This window comes from Monodelphis domestica, chromosome 3 (genome assembly GCF_027887165.1).
Source record: "Monodelphis domestica isolate mMonDom1 chromosome 3, mMonDom1.pri, whole genome shotgun sequence".
Taxonomy (NCBI): Eukaryota; Metazoa; Chordata; class Mammalia; order Didelphimorphia; family Didelphidae; genus Monodelphis; species Monodelphis domestica.
The window spans coordinates 310,360,026-310,375,358 of NC_077229.1; the positions used below are offsets into that span (position 1 = coordinate 310,360,026).

At 35.3% G+C, this 15,333-nt stretch overlaps 1 protein-coding gene across 1 annotated transcript in view; it reads left to right on the forward strand.

The window, feature by feature from the left end:
- CLVS1 (clavesin 1) overlaps positions 1 to 15,333 on the forward strand; it is a 226,707-nt gene that overhangs the window by 14,194 nt on the left and 197,180 nt on the right. The window contains exon 2 of the mRNA XM_001379352.4: positions 10,716 to 11,340. Coding sequence (XP_001379389.1) covers positions 10,886 to 11,340 — 455 coding nt within the window. The 5' untranslated portion in view covers positions 10,716 to 10,885. The remainder of the gene's footprint in view (positions 1 to 10,715; positions 11,341 to 15,333) is intronic.

Consider the following 15,333-nt stretch of genomic DNA (forward strand, 5'->3'; position numbering starts at 1 on the left):
TATTGCATAAATAAGGATATCAAGAAAGTAGAAACAGTGTACCTGTTTGATACAGCAGGAAACTTCCTCTGAGAAAACTCAATTTCCACAGTGGACAAATGAGCATAACTCTGAAGTTTCAGTAGGAAGTTAAAGAATTATTGGAAATGTCATAGGATTGTGGAAATGTCACAGGATGAAAGAATGTTAGCAATGGAAAGGACTTAAGAACCATCTTATCTGTGTTATACTGGGCACATCACCTAATATAAGCTGTGCTTTAGTTTCCTTATCTCTAAAATGGAGATAATAACACCTTCAATACCTGCCTTGCAGAGTTGTTGCAAAGATCAAATGAGGCAACACAAAGTGCATTGTAATGGAAGAATGACATAAAAAAATTATCCCCCCTGCCACTACTTCCTCTGCTTACCAAAAAAGATTATTATGAAACCCAAATGAGAGAGGTATCTTGGTATAGGGGAAAATCAAATTTGGGGTTTTCTTGGCAAAGTTACTGGAGTAATTTGCTATTTCCCTCTCCAGATCATTTTATAGTTGAGAAAACTGAGGCAAATAGGGTGAAATGACCTGCTCAGGGTCACATAACTAGTAAGTATCTGAGGACAAATTTGAACTCGAGTTTTACTAACTCCAGGGCCAGCATTCTATCTACTGCTCCACCTAGGAGAAAGAGCATTGGCCTAAGAATTGGAGCACTGGAGTTTCACTCATTGTCCTAATTCCAAGTCCTGATGCTGCTCCTTACTAATTGTATGACTTTGAGTAATTCACTTAATTTCTCTGATCTCGGGTTCTCTATATTTAAAAAGGAGGATTTAAACCAATTCTGTTCAGCTGAAAAGCCTATTGCCAATACCTTATAAACTGTAAGGCACTGTATAATTGTTATATCTCAGTTGAGAGATTTCAAGCTGCTTAGGACCTCATTAAGTTACCTGTTCCCTCAACCCTACTTTAGAAATGACCCAATCAGGGCAGCTAGGTGGCTTAGTGGACTGAGAATTGGGCCTAAAGATGGGAAATCCTGGGTTTTACTTTTGGCCTCAGACTCTTCAAGCTGTGTTACCCTGGGCAAGTCACTTAATCCCCATTGCCCCATTGTCTAGCCCTTACCACATTACTGCCTTGCAACTATTTAGTGTTGATTCTAAGATGGAAGGGAAGAGTTTTTTAAAGAAGAAATGATCCAATTAAAGACAAAATAAGTGACTTCTCTGTGGTCACATGGTTTTAGGCAGGAGCCAATGATCTGAGCCTTTGCTTCTGAATCTTGAACTCATTTCATTGCACCCATAATATAAAATATTATTATTATCATCTAATATTTTATTAGAGACAATGTGGTCTAGAGGTTTGAAAACTGACCTTGAAGTAAGGAAAACTTGAATTCAACTCCCTCTGTTAATCCATAAGGAATAAGTGACTCAAGGCAAATCATATAATGAAATGGGGTTCTGGGTGACTCTCTAAGTTTTGATAAAGATGCCAAACTGGTAGAAGAAATTCCCTCTAAAGAGATTTTTTTTTTTTACAAATGAAATCACTGTAGAATTCTTATCCCTATATATCTTTCCTTAAAATGTAGAAAAGACATTGGAGACAAGGGAAATTCATTGAATTCTTTTTTTTTTTTTAACCTTTACCTTCCGTCTTGGAGTCTATACTGCGTATTGGTTCCAAGGCAGAAGAGTGGTAAGGGCTAGGCAATGGGGGTCAAGTGACTTGCCCAGAGTCACACAGCTGGGAAGTGTCTGAGGCCAGATTTGGACCTAGGACCTCCCATCTCTGGGCCTGACTCTCAATCCACTGAGCTACCCAGCTGCCCACAATTCATTGAATTCTTAAAGATTACATAACTAGTTTTTTGACAAGTTGGAATGGTCTCTTCTATAATTAAGGCACAAAGCCTGAAAAAATGATATCCCAGTGTACTAAAGGCATACCATTCCCTCTTGCCTTCTCTAGTAGATTGCCCTTCTCATAATCCCTAGTCATTCACTACTCTTAAACCTTTCCCTGTCTATTGGCTACCTCTAAACTACCTATAGAAACCCCCCCTTTCTCCCTTATCCTCAAAAAAAAAAAAACCTATCTCACTTGATATCTCATCCATCCCTGTTAGTTCTTGACCTTAAACTTTCCTCCTTTTTGTGACTAAACTCCTTGAGAAAGTCATCTATAATCAATGCCTTTGCTTTCTTTCTTTTCTATTCTTCATTTGGATCTTATCATTCAACTGAAATTTCTCTCTCCAAAGTTACCAGTGACATGTTAATCACCAAATCTGATCATGTTTTTTCAATCTACCTCTCTTTATCTCTCTGAAGTCTTTGACACAATTATCCTCTTCTCCTGGATTTTTTCTCCTCTCAAGTTTTTGTGGAACTTTTTTCTTGTTTCCAATCCCACCTAACTGGTTACTCCTTCACAGGCTCCTTTACTAGATCAAGGCTGCATCTACTAACTATGGGTATTCCACAGGGTTCTATTCTGGGAGCTCTTATCTTCTCTATATATATTATTTCAATTGATGAACTCCTCAATTTCCATGGATTCAATTATTGTCTTCATGTAAATAATTCTTAGTTCTACTTATCTCTTGAACTCTCCTAACCTCTAATTCCTCCTCTCTGGCTATTAGCTTTTATTATTTATTATTTTATTATTATTTTTCCTCTCTGGTATTAGCTTTTATTATTGAACATATTATTCTGTGTATTATTGAACCAGATATTACAGATACTTCAAACCTGACACATTCCAAACTAAACTCCTTATCCCTTGCTCCTAAACCCTTCTCTTTTTCTAACTTCTCTATTACTTTAAAATTTTTTAGTTATTATGCAAAACACACTTCCATATAGGTCATTGTTGTAAGAGCACTCTCATATAAGAACAAAATCTCAAAATAAAACCATAAATACCCTGATTTAAACATAACATGCTTCAATTTGCATCTGTATGACTCAAACAGTTCTTTCTCTGGAGTTCTCTGTTATTTTTGAGAGCACAACTATCTAGGCTTGAAGCTCAAGCGTTATTCTTTATTCCTTTTTGTATCTCACCCCTTCCATATCTTATCTATTGCTAACTTCTATAATATTTATCTCTTTTATATACCCTGTCTCTCCTTCAACACACTGGTAGCAAACCTTTATTATCTTATGCCTAAATTATTGCAATACCCTTCTACATGCCCAAGTTTCTTTCTTCTCCAGTCTACCACTCAATCATCAAATTAATCTTCCTAAAGCATAGTCTGACTGTGTCACATACTCTCCGTTCAGAAAATTCCACTGACTCCTTATCACCTTCAAGGGCAAATCTAAAATCATTTATTTGTTATTCAGAATGCTTAATAATCTTGTTCTCTCCAACCTTTCCAATTTTCTAATGCTTTACATATCTTCACATATTTTAAGATTAAATAACACTTGTCTCCTTGCTGTTCCACAGGCAGCTAGATGGTACAATAGATGGAATATTGAATCTGGAGTTTGAAATACTTCAGTTCTAATTCAGTCTCAGAAATTTACCAATTGTATGACCTTGGAAAAGTCACTTAACTCTGCCTGTCTCAGTTTCCTTAACTGTAAAATGAGAATAATATAACACAAAGGTTGTTATGAAGATCAGATAAGATATTTATAAAGTACTTAGCATAAGAGCTGCCAAAGTAGACAATAAATGTTTGCTATCTTTCTCTCTCTCCTTTCCCTCCTTTCCTCCATTCTTTCTCCTTCATTCTTTCTTCCTACCTACTTTTGTACAATACTCTACCTACATATTTTGAGTATTTTCACTGTCTGTCTCCTATGCCTGGAATTATGTCCTTCATATCTATCTCATGAATACCCTGGTTTTCTTTGTCTCAGTCAAATTATTACCTTCTATAACAAATTTTTCCCGTTCTTCTTTAATGCTAATAACTTCCCTCTGAGATCATCAAACATTGATCCTGTGTATATCTTATTTGTATATAGTTATTTACAAGTTATCTCTGCCATTAACTTGTAAGATCCATGAGAGTAAGGGCTATCTTTTACCATTTTTATGTTACCACTATTTAGCATAGTGCCTTGTGAACAGTAAGCTGGTAAAAATATTTTAACTTGTCTTGGAAGGATTGACAAATGAGACAATAGTAGCATTGTCACTGACTTTGAAAGTTTGTGAAGATCAGAGAAAATAGAGAGGATAGAATCTTTTATTTTAAAAAGTCATGAGTTTCACTTTAATTCCTGGCAAAATTTTAGAACATCCTAGTCAAGGAATCACTAGTGAACACATAGGAAAGGAAATTATGATGACAAAGAGAAAGCACAGCTTCATCAATATCATCACACTGTCATTTTTGACAGTTACTAGCTATATAAAGTAAAAGAAAATGGCAGATATAGTCTAAGATTTCAGCATAACATCTAACAAATTTCTTTCATGATATTCTTATGTATTTAGGTGAATACTTGAAAATAGTATACTTTTATATGATTGAAAATACTGTACATTTATATGATTGAAAGACTGAACCAAAATAATATTCCAGTCATTCAGCATTAGTTGTGAGGTGCCAGGGGTCTATGTTTTGCCCTGCATTTAGTAATATTTTAATAAAAAAAATTGAATGAAGTCATAAATGGCATGCATACCAAATTTTCATATAGCACAGTTAGATGTGTTGGCCATACACTGGATGACAGAGGCAGGAACTATAAAGTTCTAGATAGGCTAAAAATTGGGGTCAAATACAAAAAGATAAAATTTAAGAGAGAGAAAAATATAAATTTTATATTTGAATTTTTAAGATCAACTTTATTAAGTACACATTGGGGAAGGTGTGGATGGACTGCAAATTGTCTTCAAAGATATGAGAATTTTAGTGGATTACAATGAGATAGCAGTATGATATGGCAGTCACACAGTTAGGAAGTGTCTAAGACAAGATTTAAACCCAGGACCTCCCATTTATGGGTCTTACTCTCAATTCACTGAGCCACCTAGCTGCCCCCAACTATTTCTTTCAAATGTTGTAGTGACAATTGCTTGTCAGATACAGGTTTGACCAGATGGTCACCAACATCTCTTCCAAACTTCCAATCCAGGAACCCAGATTTTCAGATTCATAGTCAACAGGGACATAGAATTGAGATCTCAAAGAGATATTTGGAGATGATTTACAGTCACTTCACTTCACAGTTGAGCAAACTGAGGGTTGGTTAGAGGGCTTAAAAGTCTGATTACAAATTCTTGTCTATGTAAGCAGACAGTAGTAGAATCAAGACTCAAACCTAGTTTGCCTGACTCCAAACCCAGCAAAATTAAGATTCCATTCCAAGCAAATCCAGTGCTGTCTAATCTTCTTTCCAATAGGTCAAATCAATTGAATTATTTTCCTATAGTCTCCCATTCAAATTTGCCTTCCCATTGTTCCTCACATGAGGTTATTCTATCTTTGCCTTTCTCCCTGACTGTCCCTATAAATGGAATGCATTCCCACTTTATCTTCATTGACATGCAGATTAAGGAACATTTTTTGCATAGAACTTTTTCTCATATTCTAGAGACCCATGCCTTCCCATCCAATAATTTTCCTCGTTCTTGTTTTGCATGTAGTTTAAAGAAAGCTAGCTTATGTGGTGGTGCACAGATTTATGAATCTAAAACCAAGAAGATCTAAGTTCAAATTCAGCCAATGGTATTTAATTGTCAAGTGACCTTAGGCAAATCCCATGACCACTGTCTCAATTATTTAATTTGTAAAATAGGAGTAATAATAATAATAATAATAAAAGTAATAACCTCCCAGGGTTATTGTGAGAATAAAATAATATTTGCAATACCCTTTGTAAAAATTAAAGTACTATATAAATTTTATTATTATTATTATTACTATTATATACTTATTTATATATATGTATATATATATATGCTACCTCCTTTAATAATATGCAATTCCTGTAGGTCAGGGACTATTTAATTTTTCTCTTTGTTTCTAGCACCTAGCAATATGATTGGGACACAGTGGGTACTTAATAAATGTTTAATGATTGAGTTGTTGATATTGGCATTCATAAACAAAATAAGATAAGGAATGGGGAGTTAATTAGGCTTAGTTCCAAAGTTCTCAAAAGCTGGGATCCTGTGAGGAGCCAGGTGTATTACACTGAAGCTTGTGCCAAACTGGACTGACAATAATTTACCTTGCCTATGTGAGAGAGTTCTGCATGCCTGATCAGGAAAGTCGAAGCAGAAAATACACATTAGTGACTCACAATTATTCCCACAGTGAGTAATGGAGAATAATTAGGAATTAGATTTTCAGTAAATTGGGATTTTACACTAGCTATAACTCCAATTTCTCGCATCTGTACAGTCTCATGAACTGCTGCATCTGTTGTTAATCTTAGCGTCAAAGGCCATATTCTACTCTTGCCATAGCAACATGGATCAACTTGAAATCCCAGTAGCTCAAGAGGTCAGGGGACAAAATAGCAATAATGAAACACATTTATATGGTGCATGAAATGGTGACAAAGAACTTTTACAGCTGTTATCTCATTGGAACCCTATTTTCCTCACACAAGTATCTGCTACAAGGCCTATTAAACCCCTTTTGCAGATAAGAAAAATGAGGCTCAGAAAGATTAGTTTCTTGATCAAGGCCACATCGATTATAAGTGAACCGCAGAATTTTTAAACTCCAAGTCAAATACTCTTTCTGGTATCAAAGAATCTAAATGATGGATGGGATGTCAGAGGCCATCAAGTCCAGCTTGTACCTGAGTAAGAATCTCCTCAATAATGCAAAAAAAAATGGTCATTTAGCCTTTATTTCAAGATTTTTAGTGAGACAGGCAACTGACAATCCAAGCCAATTCATCTGCTCTTGAATAGCACTAAGCATAAAGCATTCTTTCTGTACATTAAATCTATAGGATTTTCAATCTCCACCCATTATTCTAAGCCAAGAATAGAATTTTAAGCTATTTTACTTAAGGCATAGCCCATTTGGCAATGGCACATATATTAGTTACAGTTAGGCTTTTTATCTATGGCTTTTCTCCAACTTCAGGCCACAGATCTAGCTTTCTCTTCTCCTTTCAATCCTAAATAAAGAAGAAGAAATCAATCTATATCTGCAGTATTTTTATGCTGGATGTGGTGGAACATGTAAGATGACAAACTTGAGACAAACTCAAAACCATAAAAGGAAAAGCCAGAGTCAGGTTAAAATATAATTTAAGAGCAATGATACAGTGAAACAGGTTACCTTGAGAAACAAAAGAATAGCAATACCATTCTTTCCTTCTCATTAATAGAATTTATCCACAAGTGTCTCAGCCCCTCCCCATCCTCCCTGCATCACAGAAAGTATTATCCAGGAGACAGACATGTTCATACAAATTAAGTCTTTCATATTTCCACATTTCAGTTCAGTCTCTGGAGACAACATTCACAATTTATTCTTCCTGTATTAATTTTGTAGCTGTATATGATGTTCTTTTTGTTCCACTCATTTCACTTTTCATTATCATGTATATTATGTCACAATCATCTACCATAATTTGTTTAGTCATTCCCCAGTTAAGGGACATCCTTTCAATGAAAATTTATTTGCCACCACAAAGAGAGCCTCTATAAATATTTTGGAGTTTTTGAGTTCTTTTCTTTTACTTTTTTCCTGAACTAGACCCAGTGATGTTTTTGCTGGGTCTAAGGGTATATATAGTTTTATAACTCTCTGGGTATAATTCCAAATTGCTATCCAAAATGGTTGGATCAGTTCATAGCTCCACCAACAGTGTATGAGTGTCCCCATTAGAAATACTATTCTTAAAGATAGAAGAAACTTCAAGAGATTGTCTGGTCCAATCTTTGCCTTAAGAAAGATAAAGTATTCTTATTTAATTTTTTAAGATGAGGCACTCTGAAATGAAAGGTTAAATTGCATGTACAATATCACATAGATGGTAAATATTTATGGTAGTAGAATAATAACTAATTTGGGGGGTCAGAAGATGTGGGTCCAACTTTTAACTTTGCTTTTAACTTTTTGTGTAGCATTGGACAAATTATTTAACTTTTCTAGTCCTTAAATTCCTGATTTGTAAAATTAGAAGACCGGAGGAGAATATCTCTAAAATGCCTTGTAGCTTTAAAAATCTTATATTTTCATTTTGTCTTAAACCCTTATCTTCTTAGAATCAATACTATCAGTTCTATGTCAGAAGAGTGGTAAGGGCTAGACAATTGGGATAAAGTGGCTTTCCCAGGGTTGCACAGCTAGGAAATGTCTGAAGTCACATTTAATCCCAGAACCTCCCTTCTGTAGACCTGGATTTCTATTTACTGAACCACATAGCTGTCCCTCTAAAATCTTATGTTTTCTAACAGTGTAGTGAGGAATCTGTTTACTCCCTATCTAAATGTTTCTTTCATTATCTATGCTACTCTATTCTCACAGGTTTTTAAGGACTACGAGTAAAACTCATGAGACACACTATTGAATGAATATATTTCACTATCAAGTGAAAAAAACAGATATTCTCTAAATGCTATTGAATGAATTATATTAACAAAGAACCATTTATTCAACATTTGCTGTGTCCCAAAGATTTTACTAAGTGATGAAAATAGAAATGGAAAATTAAGGTAGTCCCTGATTCTAAAGAACTCTTATGTTAAGTGAGTGAGATAATACATTTAGGGTGATTTAAATGAAGGCAGTATCAAAAGATACAGTGGCCTAAGGGTGCAGCTGTAGCATAGATGATAAGGATTGTTAGTTAAGACACTTGACAGGAAAAGTAGCAATCCCTGAGAAATCCAGAGGTCATGTTATCAGGGTAGATTTTAAGGTCCTTTCCCCCCTTCTCTGGATGCTGACCCCTCCAATCTTAAAATAAAATAAAAATGCATGTAATGGTGCTTTAAAATGAATAGAAGAAGACTAATGGTGATTTGACCATATTTAAGTGAGAAAAGATAAAAGTGAATCATATAGGAGAATAATAAAGGCTTAAAAAAGATATTTTAGCTTTTCAGAGACAGAACGGTAAAGATTCTACTACCAGAAAAGCCATTTAATAAATCAAATAGAATAAGAAAACAATGTATCTGAATTATTCTATCTATGAATGACATATCAGTTCATAATTGTGGAATGCCATGGGGTGGGGAAATGTCCACACACGTATTGCCACCACATCCTAGTTTATAGTAGCTCTACTACTACATTGTTATAGGTATCTGAATTTATATTTTTCAAAAATTTTGAGGCCCAATTCTGCCTTCAATGATTGGTTTGTATATGATGTGCAGCTTCATCATATGTATTTTCTTCATTGTCAAGTCTAAATAACAATGGTTATTTCCATTATTGTAGCTAAAAAAGCAAAACTAAATTAGTTACTTTCATTCTTCCCTGTTTCCCCTCAGCCCAACTACAAAATACCATGGGAATGGAATAGCAGAGTGGACATCCTGCCTTCAGAAAAATCATAGTTGGCCCCAAGCTGAGGAGGAGGAATTTCCTCTCTGGAGGTAGCTTTGGAGGGATTGGAAAATACCAGTCATAAATAGCCTGGGAATGGAAATTCTTCCTCTTGCTGTAGATGTTGTGAAGTCAGAAAAGCTGTAATTAGGAAACATAATTACAGTTCCTAGTTTGTTCATCCTGAATGTTTCTTCTGCTCTTCACCACTTCCAGGATGCATGCCTCAGAGAGGATAAATGTTTGTCCTTATGTAACTCATGACTTTGTACCTCAAGCTCTGGGCTTATATAGAGCAAATTTAATCATGGGAGCCCCATCAAAGAATCATATGCTTTTGATCTAATTCATCCCCACCCAAAATTTCCTTTGAAAAATCTCATACTATAAGTTTATGTCTATGTGGGTAAAAGAACATGTTGCTTTCATGTAAGAACTTGAATGAGTCGCATAGGGGATTGAGATAGGATTTGTTTAATTCCCTAAAAAAATAAGTAGAAAATACATAAAGGACTCACAATAGGTCATAAACAATCAGTTCAATTATCCTCCCTTGCTGGTGAAGGGATTCTACTCAAATAGTGAACTTGGAGTTGTTTGTAAAGAGACTCATTCTATTAATGAGGCAAGCCCCCTCCCATAAGACTTTAATAAATGCTAAATAATAGAGCAATGATTCACCTGATGCCCTCCAACCTAAATTAAATATTTGTTGCACCAAATTCTTTTAGTATTTTAAAGATTTACATTATTGTTATTTTTTAAAAGTATAGTTCTGGCAGCTATTTGTTTGGTACGAAGGAATCCAATAAGAAATAATATTATAAGATACCTGCCATATTTTTGGACTAAGAAGAGTCCTACATAGGGAGAATGAATTTTACTTTTCTCTTACTGTTTCTTAAATCAATTAATAAAAGAACAATCTAGTACTAATCTGATCTTATATTTCTATTGCTACCTGTCCCTTGTAATTATGAATTCATCAAATATATATTTTAAATATGCATATTATAACTTCAAGATGCCAATGATAGAATTTTGCTAAATACTCTCATTTTAAAATAATTTAATACTTATTCTTTGACTATTTAGTCAGCAGCACAGTATAATGGAGTAAGTTCTCAGAACTGAACTAAAAACAATCACTCATAGACTTTCTTTGTATATCTTCTCTGTGGCGTGATTTGTCATATATTTTTCTGGATTTGTTTTGTAGAGAAAGATGGCATAAATTCTGCTTCCCTTTTGGATGGAGACCACCATACATGGCTTGAATGTCCTACTGCTTTCCAAGGATAAGAAAAAGACCCTCTAGACTTTCTCTGCAGCAGCTTGGCAGTGAAGTTGTTCTTGAATGGGTCAAGGTTCCTGAAAACTATCATTTGAATGGGATCAGTCTCTTTCTTTTTAAAATATCAGATATTGAGCACTGGGAAAGGAAATTTGGCAAAGATGACCCATTTACAAGCTGGACTCAGTCCAGAGACTATAGAGAAAGCTCGTCTGGAACTGAATGAAAATCCAGATATATTGCATCAGGATATTCAGCAAGTCCGGGACATGATCATCACCAGACCTGACATTGGATTTTTACGTACAGATGATGCCTTCATCCTGAGATTTCTTCGAGCTAGGAAGTTTCACCAAACAGATGCCTTTAGACTACTGGCTCAGTACTTCCAGTACCGCCAGCTAAACCTGGACATGTTCAAAAACTTCAAGGCTGATGACCCAGGGATCAAGCGTGCTCTGATTGATGGATTCCCTGGGGTACTGGAAAAGAGAGATCACTATGGCAGGAAGATCCTTTTGCTCTTTGCAGCCAATTGGGATCAGAGTAGGTAAATGTAGATAGTATCTTTATTTTTTATTTTTTTAATGTATGCAGTTATTCCCACTTGAGATATTTTGCCCTCAAATAATGAACATTCCATGAACTACATTCATATATGGAGCCAAAGCATGCTTTGAAATTCAATCCTTCATTTCCCAAAGGGCTTCATTGCCATTAATATATCTCCTCCAATTTACTATAGCATTTTCAACAAAGTGTGACATTTAAATTTTTAAAATTTATTTAGAATATTTTTCCATGGTTACATGATTCATGATTTTTCTCTCCCCTCTTCCCTCTACCACTCCCAGAGATGACAAGCAATTCTACTGGGTTATACATGTGTCATTATTCAAAACCTATTTACATATATTCATATTTGCAATAGAGTGATCTTTTAATGCCAAAACCCCAATCATATAGCTATGGAACCATGTGATCAATCATATGTTTTTCTTCTGCATTTTTTGCTCCCACAGTTCTTTCTCTGGGTGTGGATAGCATTCTTTCTCCTAAATTCCTCAGAATTATCCTGGATCAATGCATTGCATTGCATTGCATTATATAGTAGAGAAGTTCACTACATTTGATTGTGCCACAGTGTATCCATCTCTGTGTACAATGTTCTCCTGGTTCTGTTCCTTTCACTCTGCATCAATTCCTGGAGGTCTTTCTAGTTCACATGGAATTTCTCCAGTTCATTATTCCTTTCAGCACAATAGTATTGCATCACCAACAGATACCACAATTTGTTCAGCCATTCCCCAATCAAAGAGATGCAAATCAAAACAACTCTGAGGTATCACCTCACCCCTAAAAGATTGGTCAATATGCAGCAAAGGAAAGTGATAAATGTTGGAGGGGGTGTGACAAAATTGGGATATTAATGCACTGCTGGAGTTGTGAGTTAATCCAACCATTCTGGAGGGCAATTTGGAATTATGCCCAAAGGGTTTTAAAAGATTGCCTGCCCCTTGATCCAGCCATACCATTGCTAGGTTTGTACCCCAGAGAATAAGGAAAAATACTCGTCCAAAACTATAGCCACACTCTTTGTGTTGGCAAAAAATTGGACAATGAGGGGGTGTCCATCTATTGTGCTATTTATTTTAATAAAAGTTGATTGTCCTAGAAGAGACACAATGGTTCTTTTCTGTGAAAAAAAAGATCACTCAGTAGGTCACTGAAAACTAACTCTCTTCAAACAAAACAACTGTCCTCAATTCCTTTCTTTCTCACTGATAATTTCAGTGTCCTATCTCCAAATATCTATGAGCTGTTTCCTGTGGTTTTACCTTTCATATAATACTGTCTTAGGAAATAAGACTGGGCTTCTAAAAGGACCGGTTTAAACACAACAAAACAGGCCAGGCAAGTTTTCTTAATACCAAACTAGTAGTCAGTGTTGAGAGCAGACGATGATTGGTACTTACTCCCACCCACCCTGGAAAACAAGAGAAAATGTATTCTTGGCCTTCAGGTGCAATTTGACCCTAAGAAAACATCTGATAAGAAAAAAACCTCATTTGTTCTAAGGATTGACAGGAATATAGGTATGAATAGGGTATATGTTATTCTTCCCACCTTTTCTATTCTAAAAATGAGTAATAAAAGGAAATTATCCTGGCACTGCTAAGGAATTTTTGATGTTCCAGTACCTGAGAATATTTCTAGTTCTTTTTAAATCACATAGACCTATAGCAAAGAAAACTAAAGTTGAATTGTCAGAATTTGCCATTCTCTGTGCTGTGAAAGACATGAGTATGGAATTTCATATTCAGGATTATGAAAAACAAGGATGGTGAAAAGTCTTATTTTTCTGGCTCCATTCAATTTTATTCTATAAAAGTGTCCCAACATTTCCATCATCTGAGGCAGATTATGAGTCTAATACCACTAAGGGATTATTTACCTGTAATAAATTCAGAGGGTAAAAATATATCTATGTAGGATAGGCTCTATGTTTAATTATTTTGTTAAATATATTAAAAACCAATTGACAGATATAAGAATGAATGGCTTGCAGGAGAAATAATAAAAATGGTCATAAATATCTGACATTCATAACTAAGAAATGTTTCTTTCATTCTTTGATCACCAGACTTTTAATTTCTGTTTTTTAGACATAAGGAGTCTGTCTATATAGGGAAAATACTTCCAGATTGAAAATATACCATTTACCCAGGACAATCCAGAGGAACTTATGAGAAAGAATGCTATCCACATCCAGAGCAATAACTGTAGGAACAGAAGCACAGCAGGGATACATATGATTGATCATGTGGTTCAAGCAGGATATAATTGGGATTTTGATGCTAAATTATCACTCTACTGCAAATATGAATAGTATGGAAATAGGTTTTGAACAATGATATATGTATAACCCAGTGGAACTGCTTGTCAGCTTTGGGGGGGGGGATAAAAGGAGGGTATCATGAATCATGGAGAAATATTCTAAAAATATATAAATTAAAATATGCCTTTTGACCTCTTCCTTCTTTCTCCTTTCTCTAAGAAAATGAGATACAGAGGTCATTTCGTGGAGAGAAAGAGACAGAAGAAGAGGCAGAGATGGAGACAGAGGCAAAGAATGAGTCAGGGAGAAAAAGAGAGATAGATACAATCACAGAGAGAGTCAATCTCTATCAGAGGGAGAAAGAAAGGGGAGGGAGAGAGAGAGAGAATTTCCAATAGCCTATAGCTTTTTGTTCTCTGTCAAAATTCTTGTTTATTTCTAAAAGACAAAGCCTCTGTGGGATTCCAATGGCCTCAAAGTATGATAAGCTCATTTTGTTCTCATTGGGCTAAAGATTATGAAGTGATGGGGCAGTTTTATATGAAAGGTTTATTGAGTATTAAATTGTTATTAATATATATTAAAGTATGCAAATATTATTCATGTAAAGCTAAATGTCTCAAAGGGAAAGTGTAGGCAGATGAGTGATGAGATCACTTAGCCTTCCAGGGAGAGTCCCCTACCTCTTTGACTCAGGTTTGAGAACATTGTGATCATTTTGGTGTTGGATAAACTTAGCAGCAGTCTTTGCATTGTGACTGAAGAGGAACCTACTTTTCTCCACAAAATTGACATCATCCCATCTACTTGTTCTTTGCCCTGGCCATGTTAGAAATACAAAACTAGACTACACTTTCATCAAAATACTTTCAGTTTAGCTAATGGCATCTATACGGTCACTCACAAAATGAAATTGGCAGTTTTAGAACTGGCAGAGAGTTTAGATTTTCCATCACTTAGCTCTAGTGTGTAAAGACAAAAAGGATGCTTAGTGAGTCTTTTGATGCTGGTCAGGTGAAGCTACAAGTGAGAAAACACTTTGCCCATGATAAGCACATTGGTTACAGCTCTTCTTTACAGGTTATGTTTTGCCTCATTCAAGCATTGCCTTTTATTGCTTTATCCCCAGATCACAAGATCTGGGTTGAAGTAGGTAATCTGCACATTAAGTAAACAGTAATAGATCTATTAAGTCTGGCATTGTCCATGATTGACCATGGCAGAATCAGAGTATATACATCAACCTGGAAAGATTCCATTCATGATTATCCATGTGTGTTGTTTTTAGAGACATAAGATTCTTGCTGATATCCCAAAATTACCTAGAAAAATAGAACAAATATCTGGCTATCCCATAGATGGCCTAGAAAATATGCAATTAATTTCTGGATTAGCCTGACTATGACTGGGAGACATTGGTAAATCAAATTAGTCTTAGTTTTACTTATAAACTACAGTATAATTGTGACTGAAGAAGTTCTTTGTGGTATCCAGATACAAGAAACTGTAGAAAATAAAGAATCAACATGTACTGTGTGTCTCATAGCCACATAATATATTAGTGTCCCTTGGTGGTGGAAGTAAATCCTTGGAAAAATTGTAGTCATAATATATAGCTTGCCACTTCTCAGTGGCCAGGCCAAAATGACAGTATTGTGCACAATTCTGTCTTCCTATTTGGAAAAGGACATAGAGGAATTGGAG